Here is a 14261-nt window from a genome sequence, read left to right as displayed (position 1 = left end):
CTTCAAGTTCTGATAAAACGTTGAATATCCATAAAATAAATACTATTTAGCACCTAAACTTTAATTTTCAATTTTCACACCCATTTATTTGATGCTTGGTTAAAAACAGAGTTCAGCTCAGCAGAGATAACCAATGTCACAGCCAAGGTAGAAAACAAGAAAGGTTTGGCAGATGGATTTAGACTACAATTTATGCATAGTACAGTATATTTCCACATAGAGTGAGCATTCTTTTAATCTTGGGGTTAACCCCCCATGTCAGGTTGACTCACACAATGATGAATTATGTTGCAGGACTCTTGACCTTAATGACAATTTTTTTGTAGCATTTGCAATACTTGCTGCTGTGTTGGTAGAGCCAAATAATCTGAGCAAGTGAAAAAACTTAATTTCCTACCTGGCCATGTGACAGGGATCACACACCGAGCCATTCTCCTTCTTGTTGTAGCGGCTGCAGGACTTGCAGATGTACAGGTGGCAGTCCAGACACTGACGTTTGCTATTGACCAGGAACTTGAAGGGCTGAAGACATCGTATACAGTAGGACTCAGTCAGGCTGGTCTGGTGCCCCAACAGCTCTCGCTTGGTGTCCTCCTTCTCAATCTGTGTCTTCAACTCCCTGAAAGCACAAGGTCGGAAATATTGAAGAGTGAAAGCACGGTTCAGCCAGTGCATTGTAATACAAAGAGAATAAAATGTCTTCTGTTATAACAAAACAAAGTGTAAATCATTTCCAAGATAAGCTATTTAATTTTGTGGCCCAACATATGTGGTTGCACAAGATTTAGGTGTGGCACTTTTATACGTAAACCACATGGAAATTTGAATCTATTTATAGTCAGCAGAGGCTGTGGATGAATACACGAGTTGCCTGTGTGGCAAGCAACCGCTCATTTGAATGGAAAACAAATGGCTGAAGAAGAACCTTGGCAGGGACCGCAGACTAAGTGGCTGAAATTGAAGGACAGTGTTGTCCTTGTATTTGCGAAAAAAAGCTTGCTAACTATCTGCATGGCCGTAAAGGAGGGACAATTCCTCAGCCAACTCTTGAATGAGTGTTGAATCTCCAAAAAAAAAACCAAGATGTATTAAAATGTACAGTAAAAAGAAAAAAACTGTTCTAAACTCTCTTTATAACAAACGGCCGACTGTCTCCATTCACTGCCTCTTTGGGCAATGCACAATGGAGACAAGAAGGTTCCCGTGGTAATGCAGTAAAATAACCTTGTCATCATGCACATGCAGACCAACAAAAGCAGTAAGTGTAGTTTGCGGAATGTGGATGACTAAGCTGTCTCTATCTGAGAATAAAGAAGAACAGGAAATGTGAAAGGAAATCTCAGAGCCTCGGACATTTTAAAATGGTTCAGATTAGAAGAGTTCCTCGAGATCAAAGTAGTGCATGAAGAAGTAGGAAAACAATTTGTCTTTGTTTGGAGATAAATCTATGTTTGCGAAGCATGATGTAAAAGATTTGCCAAGAAGATATAAATATTTACTGTTTTACCTTAGTGTCACCAGTTCTAACTGCACACCATCACAGGTAGTTTGACTTCTTCTGGCTCATTAGACACAATGTCAAGTGGAAATTAGGGCTTTTGCAGGAAATTGTATAATGTCAGCGAACTCTATGTACTTCAGAGATGTCTGGGCTTGTAGACGTCCACCCAATAAGGCAACACATGTGAAAAGACACGACTGGGCGGACTGTGAGTGTGTATGTAGGGTTTCTAAAAGTTAAAACTTGGAATATTGTCGCTGAATTCAGCAGCTACCTTCCCAGGAGCTTTGATGCCCTCTCTTGGACAGGGGCCCTATCTCACATTGAAATTTAATAGGCAACCCCCATATTATCCAAGGCTTAGGGCCCCTTGTCGACTGGCCCCTGTATTGTATTTTTACCAAATAATTAAATGTTTTATATTTCATTTTAAAATTATCGTATAACCTTAAAGTTCGTTTTCAGATAACAGGTGTAAATCTTGATTTACCAATGTGCCACCGAATGATTGGATTATTTTGTGGACTGAGCAGAGATCATCATCAAAGGATAATGGGATATTCCCTCCAAACGTCCTCCTCCCCCAGCTTCATATCTAAACCTTCCATCGCTCACTGTTGCCGAGGAGACGTGAGCAGCGAGTTAGTTGCAAATCAGTGACTCATGTTTGTGACATGCAGCTCAACAAAGTTAGCCCATCCTAAGAAAGTAGACTTCAGACTTCAGTTTGACTAAATTTTAATGAACAACTTGCCTGATCATCCATCTTCTCAATAAACAACAGCAGATAACCAATTATGTGGCATCACAGGCTTTGGGACAGAACATGTGATGCCTTGCTGAAACAGAGCGGTGAACCAACATGTGAAACGAATGCTGGATACGTTTCCATTCAAGTGGGTTTTTTCCTTTAGTGTGCTGTGTATCCTCAATACTTTGAACACATTCTTCTTATTACAAACAAAATGTTCATAAGCAATATAATATGCTGCTAGTTCAGCAGATTTAGCCTCTGCAGTCTCAGTCTGTTATGACCGGTAGCTGATGGTGACTAATATTGATACATTTTCGTAAACTTTTATTTTTGATTTTTGTGTCATTGTGTTATGTCACAATGACAATTCTGTTCTTCTTTTTCTGTTACACTGCATTTTAACCTTTACAATTCAAGTATAGTTAAGATTGGAACCAACAGGTGTTCATTTAAAAGATTAGCTGTAGGCACAGTGGTGTACTGAGCTTTAGTGAATGCTAATGTTACCCTGCTAACATACTGTCAATGACAACTGATGTTTTCAGGTGTTGGAGGATCCTCTCTTTTTTACTGTCTGCACTTCAACAACTGGCAACAATCACAGTTCTTAAAACTTTTTTTGGGGCTGCTAGTAGAGGTACTCTCCCAGCACAAGAGTGACTTTGACTGGTAGTGTAAACTACAGCTTGTAGCCTAAACATCGAAAAAGAAAGGAACAAAACAAGGACATATGGACCCAAGTCCAGGCTTTAATGAGTCAATAAACACTCGGCTCCAGCCACCGTGTCCTCCATCTTGTTGTTGCTGTTTTATTGACGTTCGTCGTTTTTTGTCGCCCAGAAGAGACGTTATAATACCAACTGACTAAATTAGATTCATTGTCTTTGATTGTACAACATAAAATGTCTCTCTATTCACAAGTTGCCTTCCCTAGAGCCACACAGCTAGCATGGCTAAAAGAAAACCTGCACTAAAATATTGTGTGGTGACACTGTTGAAAGTACTCAGGTACGCACCTACAAAGAATATGGAAGTAGTCCTATAAGGGAAATTACAGTTGCAAAACATATTAAGTTATAATATATATATATACATATAAGTTTTTTTGAGAGCAACCCTTAAAATGGTTCGTTATGCAGCGAGAACAGGAACTTTAGCCATGACATAAAAATCAAGTCAGGAAAACTGACCTCTATAAGGATTCTCAGAACACTGAGGTGGAAATAACATGTCTGTATACATTTTCAATTCTAGAAAATAAGCTCATAATAAGAATAGAGAATTCATAGGAATGGAAAAGAAAAGATGCACAGCTAGTGCAGAGATGTAGCATCTAAACTAACAAAAGACCTTAGTCCTACATGACATCATTACATATATCTATAAATATATGATACAAAAGAGATGATTTCACAGAGTAATATGAATTGTAGTTCATGTTAGTACAATTCTTTGCCTGTATTGGATTACTAAACTTATGGTTAGTTTAAATTATCATCATGAAAATTAACAAAAGCATTCACTTAACATGAAACCTGGAGATCATTTCAAGTAATATATCATTTAATACTGCTTGTGCTTTATAACTGCCAACCCCTAGAGATTTCAGTGGGATAATGAATGTACTCCGTCGGTATGACTGACGGCGAACAAAACCCTTTGTCTTTGTAACTTGCCCAAGTCTGTCTTCCTCTTTCTTCCGCAGGTCAAAGTCTCGCTGGACAACTTCCCACACATGCTTGGCCTCCTCATCTGTGAGCTTGGAAAGATCCAGCTTCTCCCCTGTTGTGGTGCTAGGCATAACGGTGAAGTTGATGCTTGGTGCTGGCCTACAGTGGAGCAATAATATAAAAAACATGGGTATGGTTAGACTAAGCATTAATAGCATGAAAAAAACAAATTACAAAAAAATCTTTTCCAAAATCAGGTCACCTGTAGGTCACTGCGCTACCCACTGTTCTGTGTTCTACGCAAGACTATATGCTACACAACATCAGTGTTAAATTGGTAGGTCATGGATGGCATGTTCATTGCACACATTCCTGTGCCATTATAAAAGCTGGAAATTGATTATTCATGTAAAATGTGTATGTGAAGCTCCCTACTTAGCATGCTTCACTGGCCTTTGAACTCAAAATAACAGACAGATATCCAAAAGGGTGTTGAATCAGGAGCAACTGGATTTGGTTGTAGTTTCTTGAAGATGTTTCAACTCTCGCCCAAGAGGCTTCTTCAGATCTTCAGCTTTCCCAAAACTGAAGAAGCCTCTTGGATGAAGGTGAAACGTCTTCAAGAAACTACAACCAAGTCCAGTTGCTCCTGATTCAACAGCCTTGTGAATAACAATGACCTGGAGGAATGAGAATCTCCACAGACAATCAAAGATATTTTACCAACTCCTCCCTGAACGTGAACAGTCAAAAATGTCCTTTTAACATCAGTTACGTCTTTCTCTATATTTTATTTTGTTGGGGGGAATAAATACTGTAAAATCGATTGTTTTACGTTTTCTATTGCCCATGCCAGTATGTTACTGATTTATACAGTATAAAGATGGGTGATGTGTCTTCACTTCCTCCCATAGTACAAAAATTAGGCTGAATATTTTTTTATATATATATGTAAAATATACTGGATACGGATGTTACCATTTTGCACTTTTGATGTCATTTGGAGCGAGAGTCTGCACAGAGAGACAATATTGTGATCCAGTCGATACACGCCTTCCCGCAATTCATTCCATTTTTATAGCATCAAATAACTAGCAAAACCCAGCTTATGAGAAAAAATTAACACTGGGGCGTACATCAGCCTGATAAGAACTACATAAAATGGAAGAAAATTTTATTTAGCGTGTACTTTGAGTTTTTTAGTTTTGTCCATGACCAGTTCACCAACATGGAGGATGTGGGGGTTTATGACCGGTACTACAGCTATCCACCAGGGAGCGACCAAGAAGGCTACACTTTTGGGGAGCGGTCATGTTGTCCATCTTTATACACAGTCCATGGTATGTTCACTGACAATAATACCTATGTAATGTGACTACAGTGTGAGAAACAAGACCAAATCATCAGTCTGTGGTGAGAACTTCAGCCAAAGCATATTTAAAACTTAGAACTCAGCATTCTGCTCACAGCATACTTGACATTTTCTACTATTGTGTCACAGTACTGTAATAACAGCTACATGCAATTACCAGAAAGTATTTCTGTAGTTCAACAAGAAAACACTTTATGAAAACACAAAAATGGAATCACATGCAGTAAATTTGTAGGATCCCCACTCAATTGGCCAGCTCAAACTGGTGGAGTCTCTAATTAGCTTTGGCTTTAGAATGCAGTTTTGCACAAGATGATAGTTAGGGCCAGGTTGGGATTGTGCATTCTGTCTCCAACTGTATCTTTCACAGCCACACAAAGTCACACAAGTAATGGATCAGTTTAAAGCCAATAGCCAGTATGGACATGAGAAATGATTATAGCAACCAGTTACTGTGAAACATACGCACACAACATAGCCTTTCTTTTTACATTTTCCAAGCAAGGAAGCTATTCAGGGTTGTACTGACATCCTCCACACTTCTAATTGCTCCATAGATGAGACTTAACAGCTAGAAAATAGTTTCTGACAAGCTAATTTAGGCAGATTTATTTTGCTTTTACTATGTTCCTCATTTTTTGTTTGACAGTCTGCATGGAGGAATCTTTGTACGTTAGCTGCCAAACCGAAAAGGCTGAATTTAAAGGTTTTATTTAAACCCAGTGACTGATTTTTTGCCATATTGACTGTTTTATCTCTGTGTTTGGTCTCTACCAACTCCTGAGTAAAAATATCTGACTGTTTAGCTGTTAAATGCTCCACAATATTCTCCAATAGTCAACTACTAACCAGATAGGCAGAGTACAGTGCATATTTTGAGTTTTCTTTTTCTTTTCTGTTGATGCCTGCTTAAGGTGAACATGACGTTGAGAGCAGTGAGACTGAACCACTAAGGTAAAGTTGTGGGCCATAAAACCTGAACAAGGAGCTGAGAGAGCTGAGACAAAAAGCTCGGTGGGTTTGTCGCAACCAAGTAGCAAACCACCTTAACGTTATCCGTTGATCTGTGGACACGAGTTTTGAAGCCTTGAATTTTGAATATTGAGCAGCGCCTTGTAGTCTCTTTTCAAACCGGACGTAGAATTTGGGGTGGGTCTGACTGAGAGCCTGTCCAGTTCGCACCCACCTACACCGGCAACCATGCACCAATTGGACGGCCCAGCTGTCAATCCAGCTGTATCTACGCTACGGTGCTTTATCGTCTTAGTCACTCTAAATGAGACCACAATTTACAAAATTAACATCATGCTGTGTGGTAGAAGACTTGAAAACTAGATATTAAACCATGAACTCCTAAGGAAAATATTTACTGATGTTATAAATCAAGTGAGAAGTAGAGTCTTTTGCAACCAGGGAGTCGCCCTCTGCTGGTGATTCCAGAGAATACAGGCTTCAGGCACTTCCGCATGGGCTACATTTTCTGAACTAAGTGACTACGTCCATTTTTAAATATGTCTATGGTTGCAACAAGCAACCCCTTACACAATACACATAGTTATTGGACCCATTAACCCAGTTTCAAGCAAAGGTTTTTATTAATATCAACTCTTACATAAATTAATAGATGGTCAGCATCTTCTAAATAGATCTTATATCTTCTAGATTATGTTATTGCTGTTGTCAAAATGCTGTAACCATTTCATATTTTGCCCCAACTACGGTTAAAGTGGCAGTTTTGTCTATAGAATAATCACACTATCTAGATTGCTTCAGTATAAACCTCACTTTCGATGCAATTCTGTCTGCCACCTGGTAACAAAAATCAATGCTTTACGATTTACAGCGCAAAGGAAGTGGAAGTGTGTGCCACTGTGCACTTTTGACAGAGGTGGATGCTGGCACAAAAGAAAGAGCTGTGGGAACTCTTCCCTCCAGAAAAAAAAGCCTTGTTGTCGGAGGAGGCAAAAAAGGCAAAGGCAGAGAGTGATAAAAACTGAGGTAAAACAAGATTGAACTGCTCCACTGGGACTGGCTTGGGATGGGGTCGCTGAAAGTGAGCTCTGTCCCAGGACATGGCAGAATCATGCGGACCATACGTAAATGGATTTTTTATGCTCCAATGGCCCACTGAAGGTGCAGATTTTCACAATTGTCCCAAAGGCCAGTCTATGGAGAGAGCTTCAGGACTTGACTGGTATTCAAGAATCAGATTTTTCTACACAGCCCTGGCTCTGTAAATGGAAAACATTTCATCTTCCATGCCCAAAGCTGCTACTGTAGTTCGAGCCCCGACCAGTGCAGTCAGAAAAAAATATAAGATACCTCCCTCCAACATCAATCACTTATCTTTTAAGATTAAATCACCACTACGTGCTTATTGAATAATGAAATGTAGAAAATCAACAGATTTTTTTTGGGGCACTAATGACGGAAGTTGTCTGATGGGCCCGACTAATTTGAAATGCATCCCGCTGTCCAAGTTTACTAGATCGGTAATAAAAACTGCCTACTCATGCATATAACTGGAGTTTCACTCTGCCTTTTAAATCACATTGACAACTGTGTTTCCTCCAATTTTTATGGTTGTCTCTTGCTTTTGGACAGTAACCAGGCTGATGGTGGTAGCCATGTTGCTAATGCTAATGCATGGAGCCAGAAAGAAGCCTCTGGGACTCATTGTCTGTTTGATAATGTAAACAAGTATTCTAATGCCGCTCTAAAGTATGGCCAGGTTTACACAAGTAAAACTACTTGGTGATGTGTAAGGGAAGAACATTCAGCCGACCTTCTCTTTTTGAGGTGGTAGAAAAGATTTATTCTCTCCTTGCCATGTGGGAAAACTAAATCAAAAGTCACAGTAAGCATTTGACCACTACAGGCACTTTGTGAGCACAGTGTATTTTTCTTGTACAGGATACGTTTTCCTACTGTCTATGTGAAATAGCTTTCTAGTATTCTAGTCATTCTAAAGCTGTTGGCTGTGAGCGTCAGATCTCTACATCGTATGTTTCTGAGAAATTTGAAAAACAGTTTTGTCCAAACGAAGCAGACCAGAATAAAAGCATTACAGATCAAGGGTCAGTGATTTGGAGTGCTGGTCTCGATTAAGTGACGAAAACCTCTCTGCTACGAGCATCTGTCCTGTGATTTGTCGAGGTTTGCAAAATTTAACCATCCCATTTCTGGGGGATGTTTTTCTCTGTTGGTGGTTTGTTGACATCGCTCCCCGACACATATAGAGACGCGCTAGCGACAGACACTATGACTCAGTGGTTTTGGCCTCGTGGTTAAAAAAATCAACTACAATCTTCCTCCAGAATCCCTTGCTGTCCCTTTAATGGAGACTGGCCAATTATTTCACATGATCTGGTTTCATAATGCATTGGCTTCAGGGATCTGGTAACTTCACTCAAGCGATATGCACATGTATAGATACACACCTCCACACACACACTCCCAATACCAGTGAGTTGTACATAATCGCTATGACAAAATGAGGGAGGAGTAAAGGAAGGTTGAGGAACATCGCATAATGATAATCAAATGATTGGACAGCCTAATCGAATTTCTGCTTATGCAAGCGGGCAGTTATGGTAAAAAACAAGCATGCAATTGTGACGGAGAAACAAGTCTAATCTAAGTCGTAGTATGTTAGTGCACTGACATAGCTCTAAAAAAATGTTGCTCCCAACTCTCCCACACTTATATTCTTACACTTGAATAGCCAGGCGCTACACAGGGCTCTATATATATTTGCTTAGTGGGTGTGTGGGTGTGTCTTGCTATCTCACTGTTGTATTAAGGAAACATTAAGAAAAAGCAGTTGAAAAGTCAGCTGTAATATTCATAACCGCAACTTAGTCTTCATCTCTTGGCTAGTAAAATATTGATCGTATATCATGTGGTCTTTAAAGGATTTTTTTAAGCATTAAAATATTATTGATGCACACAACTCAGGTGCACATTTAAAGAACTTTGTGTGTTTGCAAAGGGAAGGTCGGGTTTGATGACAGGTGTGGAGATACACAAAGCTTGTGCCACAGAACAAATACAGCTCACATTGTATACTGTATACCATTTCAAACCACATTCTGTTCTTTTACATGGAGTTTTCAAAGTGGAAACCTTGGCTCAGTAAAGTTACGACAAAATTTAGTAAATGCACGAGTTTGGTTCAAGGAAATGGGCAAAAACCACTATCATCTACTGGAGTTTGAATTGCACACATCCCGAAAACAAAGTTAGCATTTAACTTCAAACAGCTCTTGGACTCAAACAGATTCTGACTTAAACATCTAGTTTTTTATCTCTTAATATCACAGTCACAGTGACATCAGTGTATGTAAATATGACTTACCTTGGTGTTGACTGAGTAGCCCTCTGGCAGTAAATCCTCCGAAGGCACACCAGGCTTGACTGCAGGGCAAACTAAGTAGCAGACAGCAATGCTAATCACATGTCTAGTTAACCAGGAGGAAGAAAGGCAGGGAGACAAGCCTCCTCTCCGCCTTCCAAGGGTCAGGCCGGGTGCTTTGCCCCTTCTGGCCTCATTCACAGCGGAGTTCCTTCATTGTATTGGGCTGCTCGGTTATGCTGGGAGAGTACGTGATGAATGGTAAATCGATCCGTTTGGAAAAAATTATTTGGGGTTGGGATTGGTCCTGTTGCCCGCAGAGTATCCAAATGTGCAGTGATCATGTGGTATATAGAGACCAGTTGGGCTTAAGTCCCCAGTCACATGTAAGGCATCCTGTGTTATAGGAGAGTGGTGAAGCATAACCTCAGTGCTTTACTAACTGACGGGCGACACCTCTTTATTACATGATATGCTGCCTTCACCTCTTCAAAAAAACTTTCAGGGGGATCATTAATGTATAAAGTTACGGCAGCAGCAGAAGAAAGCAAAGCACTTTTTATATATTAATTGATGCAATGTTGGTATTAAATGGTCCCCAGAGACAGAATACAGTTGTAAGACTTATTTGCACAATGGATGCCTTCTTTTATCAGAGACGAATCAAGAGCCATTTATGGAGCCAAACATTTACACCTGTGATTAAGACTTGGACATAAGTTTCCATGTCATCACAGTTAACCTCACATGATATGAAAGCGGAGTTGGAAAGAGGTACAAGTGGCCACAGGAAACTCCTTATCTATATCATCTGTACAAAGAATCTGACTATAGGTAAGTATTAAGGCTCCATCTTTAAGAAAAAAAAAACCTCCATCACCGGTTTATGTTTAGCAGGAGGCTGATTTAAGCCACGTGACCAGTCCAGCAATCCAGTTGTCTTGTTTGCTCGACCACCAGGCCCCGTCATCTTCCCCTGGAGCAAACACACATGAACACAGCCTTCGGAGGAGGTTAGTTACACAGGGGTGGTTTTTATATTTACTTTACATTTCTGTATGTTTATTACATTCTACTGACTCACTGACACGATAAAGGCTGAGCTTGGGAAGTGTTCAGGAAAGTATCCTGCACACTCAAATAACTTTGCATTAAAAAAGAGATAGGGTGAGAGAAATCACCAATGTTCACCACGGTCTTGTGTTTTAACACATCGCTTGCACATGTAGCACATGTCCAACTTCAATCTGGACAATTGAATGCGAAGTATGTAGACTTGTTTGTAATAGTTTGTAAACTTTACACAATGGGTACAGCTTTTGCACTTTTTTGTTTTGCCCAGATGTCTAATATGCAGTCTATTTCACACGTGATATCATTTCACAGTGTGTAACTTTCATATGAACACTGTTTTTTTCACGTATGGTTTTGCACTGGGGATGATTTAAAGACATATCAAAATACTTAGCTGGATTTTCACACTCACCTGGTATCATACATCAAGATCAACAGTCTTTAAGAGCCTCACTCAGAGCCTCTTTGCATTCAATAAGAGAAACACCGTCTGTCCCGGCAGTTCTCTCCTGTGTATGTTTGCATTCAATTCCTCCAATTTGAATCTTGGGTAACACCCAGAGCAAACAAGTTCATGTATATAACAATCTGGGACGGCTCATGGTCAGCCGGAATGCATGTTTGATTTTCACTCTTCCTGTGCCGGCTTCAAGTACGTTTCAGATTGCACCCGTAGCAAAACAGGAGAAGATGTTGGAGCAGAGACGTGGTCAGAGGCACAGAGGACACACCAGCCAGAATGACTTGAAAAGAATAGGAGGAGCTTGATCAAGTACGCATGAAAATTGCATGAAAATTGCATGAAAATTGCATGAAAATTGCTCCGTGTTACACACAAGTGACCTACAGGTGGAGTTAGGGTGCTTCTGTCACGGGGAGATGTACAGCTGCAAATAACATTTAGTGTAGGCTAAGAAGAAAAAGTCTAATTCCTTAAAATGTCCATTTCACTAAATTGTATAGAACCTATAACACCACGTGAAGTAAGTTTTATCTCACTGTGTCACCCAGTGTTGGCAGTATACAACAGTTATAGGGAATAAATATAATTTAATACTATCAAACTAATTTTGTTATTCGTATAAAATGTGTGAAGCTCTAAAAATCTCTTTGGGTATGGTGGTGATATAATTCAGCATTGTCAGTGGGTCTTCTGACATATTAAACTATTCTAAAAACAATGTTTAAAAAATATTCATATTCATATAAAATATGAGAAGCACTGAATCCAATAAAAAAGAGATGTGTTCCATTCTAATATATGGCAGTAAAAAAGTATCATTGGTTTTGAGTCAGTGGATCAAATTACAAAAATAATCTATTTTATAAAAATGCTTCAAAAATATTTCTATTCATATAAATCAGAAGATGGCTGCACGGTGGTGTAGTGGTTAGCACCTTCGCCTCACAGCAAGAAGGTTCTGGGTTCGAATCCCGGTTCAACCAGGGCCTTTCTGTGTGGAGTTTGCATGTTCTCCCCGTGTATGCGTGGGTTCTCTCCGGGTTCTCCGGCTTCCTCCCACAGTCCAAAGACATGCAGAATGGGGTTAGGTTCATTGGAGACTCTAAATTGACCGTAGGTGTGAATGTGAGAGTGAATGGTTGTCCGTCTCTGTGTGTGGCCCTGTGATAGGCTGGCGACCTGTACAGGGTGTACCCCGCCTCTCGCCAAATGTTAGCTGGGATTGGCTCCAGCGACCCCCTGCGACCCTTAAATGGATAAAGCGGTAGACGATGAATGAATGAATGAATATAAATCAGAAGACACATTAAAATCGAATGACAATAGGTGCGTCCTAGGCACAGGCAATGGGAAATGGGTGAGACACATTAGGAAGAGGTGTGGACAATCACAGGGGCAAGAGACACAAAAGTCAAAACACTAAACACACGAGGAAGGAATCCACAAAGTAAAACAGGATATCATAAATTCAAGATACATATAAAATAAAGGTAACATAACTCAAACCTAGACACAAGGAAACTACAAAACAGGAAACAGGAAACAGCAACAAGGGACCAAGAAACCAACAACAGATACACAAGGAATAACAATAAGACAAAAGTCCAGAAACAAGAGTTCATGAGGGCAGAATCATGACAGGCTGACTTGATAAAAGAAACATGAGCTGGTGGCGGCTGCAGAGGGCTGGGGTATAAAAAGACAGTCAGACATCCTCTACTTCCTGTAGGGCATCAGTGAGCCGGTCTCAAGTCTTTGAAACTATGGTGCATAGTGTAAAGTCACATGGGATTAAATAACTAACTGCTAGACTCTAGCAGTAAGCTAGTGCGGTAAGTTCAACTTACCAAATAATGTCTTATGTGATTTAGAGTCACTATGTAACATGATATGGAAGCAATTGAAAATAATGAAGTTATAAATGGGAACTTATTGTTGGTCCTTTAGTGAAAGCCCTGTGGTGACGGCTGGAGGTGGGACGACTGTTGAGTGAATGTCTGTTCACTATCAGAAAAACAAATCTATTTTGTCCTCCCTCTACTAGCATTGCATATTATAGGCTATCTCATCATATTTTAATATTTGAATGAAAGTCGTCGGAGGGGCGATTCATACCTGCACACACTCTGTATATAGGCTTTGTATTGTGTCCTCCTCCAACTGATCAGCTCCCAGTAATAGTCCCACAAAGTTTGGTGAAAGTCCACCAGTGCCTTGAGTTATTTTGTACACACATACTGTAGATTTATCTAAAGAAAGCAATAATCTATAACTTATAGAAATCTCATTGACTGCTCCTGTTGAACCACAACCCCCTGGGAAAAAGTATCAAACCACCCACTGACTATGACCAAGTACCATGCAATTACAGTCTTACATTTACAAGTGCAGGGTTGCACAAAACCTCCCCCTATTGGTTTACACATGGCACTGAACTAAAGTCATACCACACACACACACAAACACACACTGGTTCACATTTGGAACATCTGTCTGAGTTGTAAGGTAGATCCAGTTCTGCGTATCCTGCCTGAGATAGCAGCCTTAAGTAAGAACACAGGTTGAGGTCATTTTTATACAGTATAATACATGTCTGCTATTTCTACTGTTTATTTAAAAATGAAGAAAATTAATAAAATAATGAGAAAAGAAAATATAACCATTAAAATATAGATGTTTTTGTGAATTATTTTATTTATGTCTTTTGTGAAATTGATAACCATATTTAATATTTACTTATTTAATATTTTACAATTCATAACTACATTTTTATTTATTTCCTTAATATATTTGATGAGGTTATTTTTTTTATTGATTTTCCTCCATCCTCATTCTACTTGTATTGAAAAGGTGTTCATGAGTCAACAGCATCAAGTAGTAGCTCAAGGTGTATTTTGGTAACTTGGCTGTGTTGTGTCAGGAAAACTTTTTCGTCTTTTTCTTATGCACTTGTATGACTCATCGGATGATTACATTGTGACCTCATTAGGTGGATTGAATTTGTGCTTTTTGTAGTCAGAATCAGTAGCTGTCTTCTCTTAAAGACAATTCTTTGTAATTATATATGCGTCAT

At 39.5% G+C, this 14261-nt stretch overlaps 1 protein-coding gene across 8 annotated transcripts in view; it reads right to left on the bottom strand.

Annotated features, from left to right (window-relative positions):
* The window catches only part of mlphb (melanophilin b), a 33745-nt gene extending 23769 nt beyond the window's left edge, over window positions 1-9976 (bottom strand). For 3 of the 8 annotated variants that reach the window (XM_035604079.2, XM_035604082.2, XM_047337265.1), the window contains exons 1-3: window positions 9655-9972; window positions 3932-4084; window positions 398-619 (exon numbers count right to left, since the gene is read on the bottom strand). In XM_035604079.2, the coding sequence (XP_035459972.2) occupies window positions 398-619; window positions 3932-4056 (347 nt within the window). In that variant the 5' untranslated portion in view covers window positions 4057-4084; window positions 9655-9972. Of the gene's footprint in view, window positions 1-397; window positions 620-3931; window positions 4085-9654 lie in introns of all 8 variants that reach the window. The other 5 variants (XM_047337267.1, XM_047337263.1, XM_047337262.1 and 2 more) reach the window with 3 other exon arrangements.
* Window positions 9977-14261: the final 4285 nt, after the last annotated feature.

Source organism: Scophthalmus maximus, chromosome 14, assembly GCF_022379125.1.
Source record: "Scophthalmus maximus strain ysfricsl-2021 chromosome 14, ASM2237912v1, whole genome shotgun sequence".
Lineage (NCBI taxonomy): Eukaryota > Metazoa > Chordata > Actinopteri > Pleuronectiformes > Scophthalmidae > Scophthalmus > Scophthalmus maximus.
The sequence above is the reverse complement of the archived record's forward strand: the minus strand, read 5'-3'. Positions and strand labels throughout refer to the sequence as shown.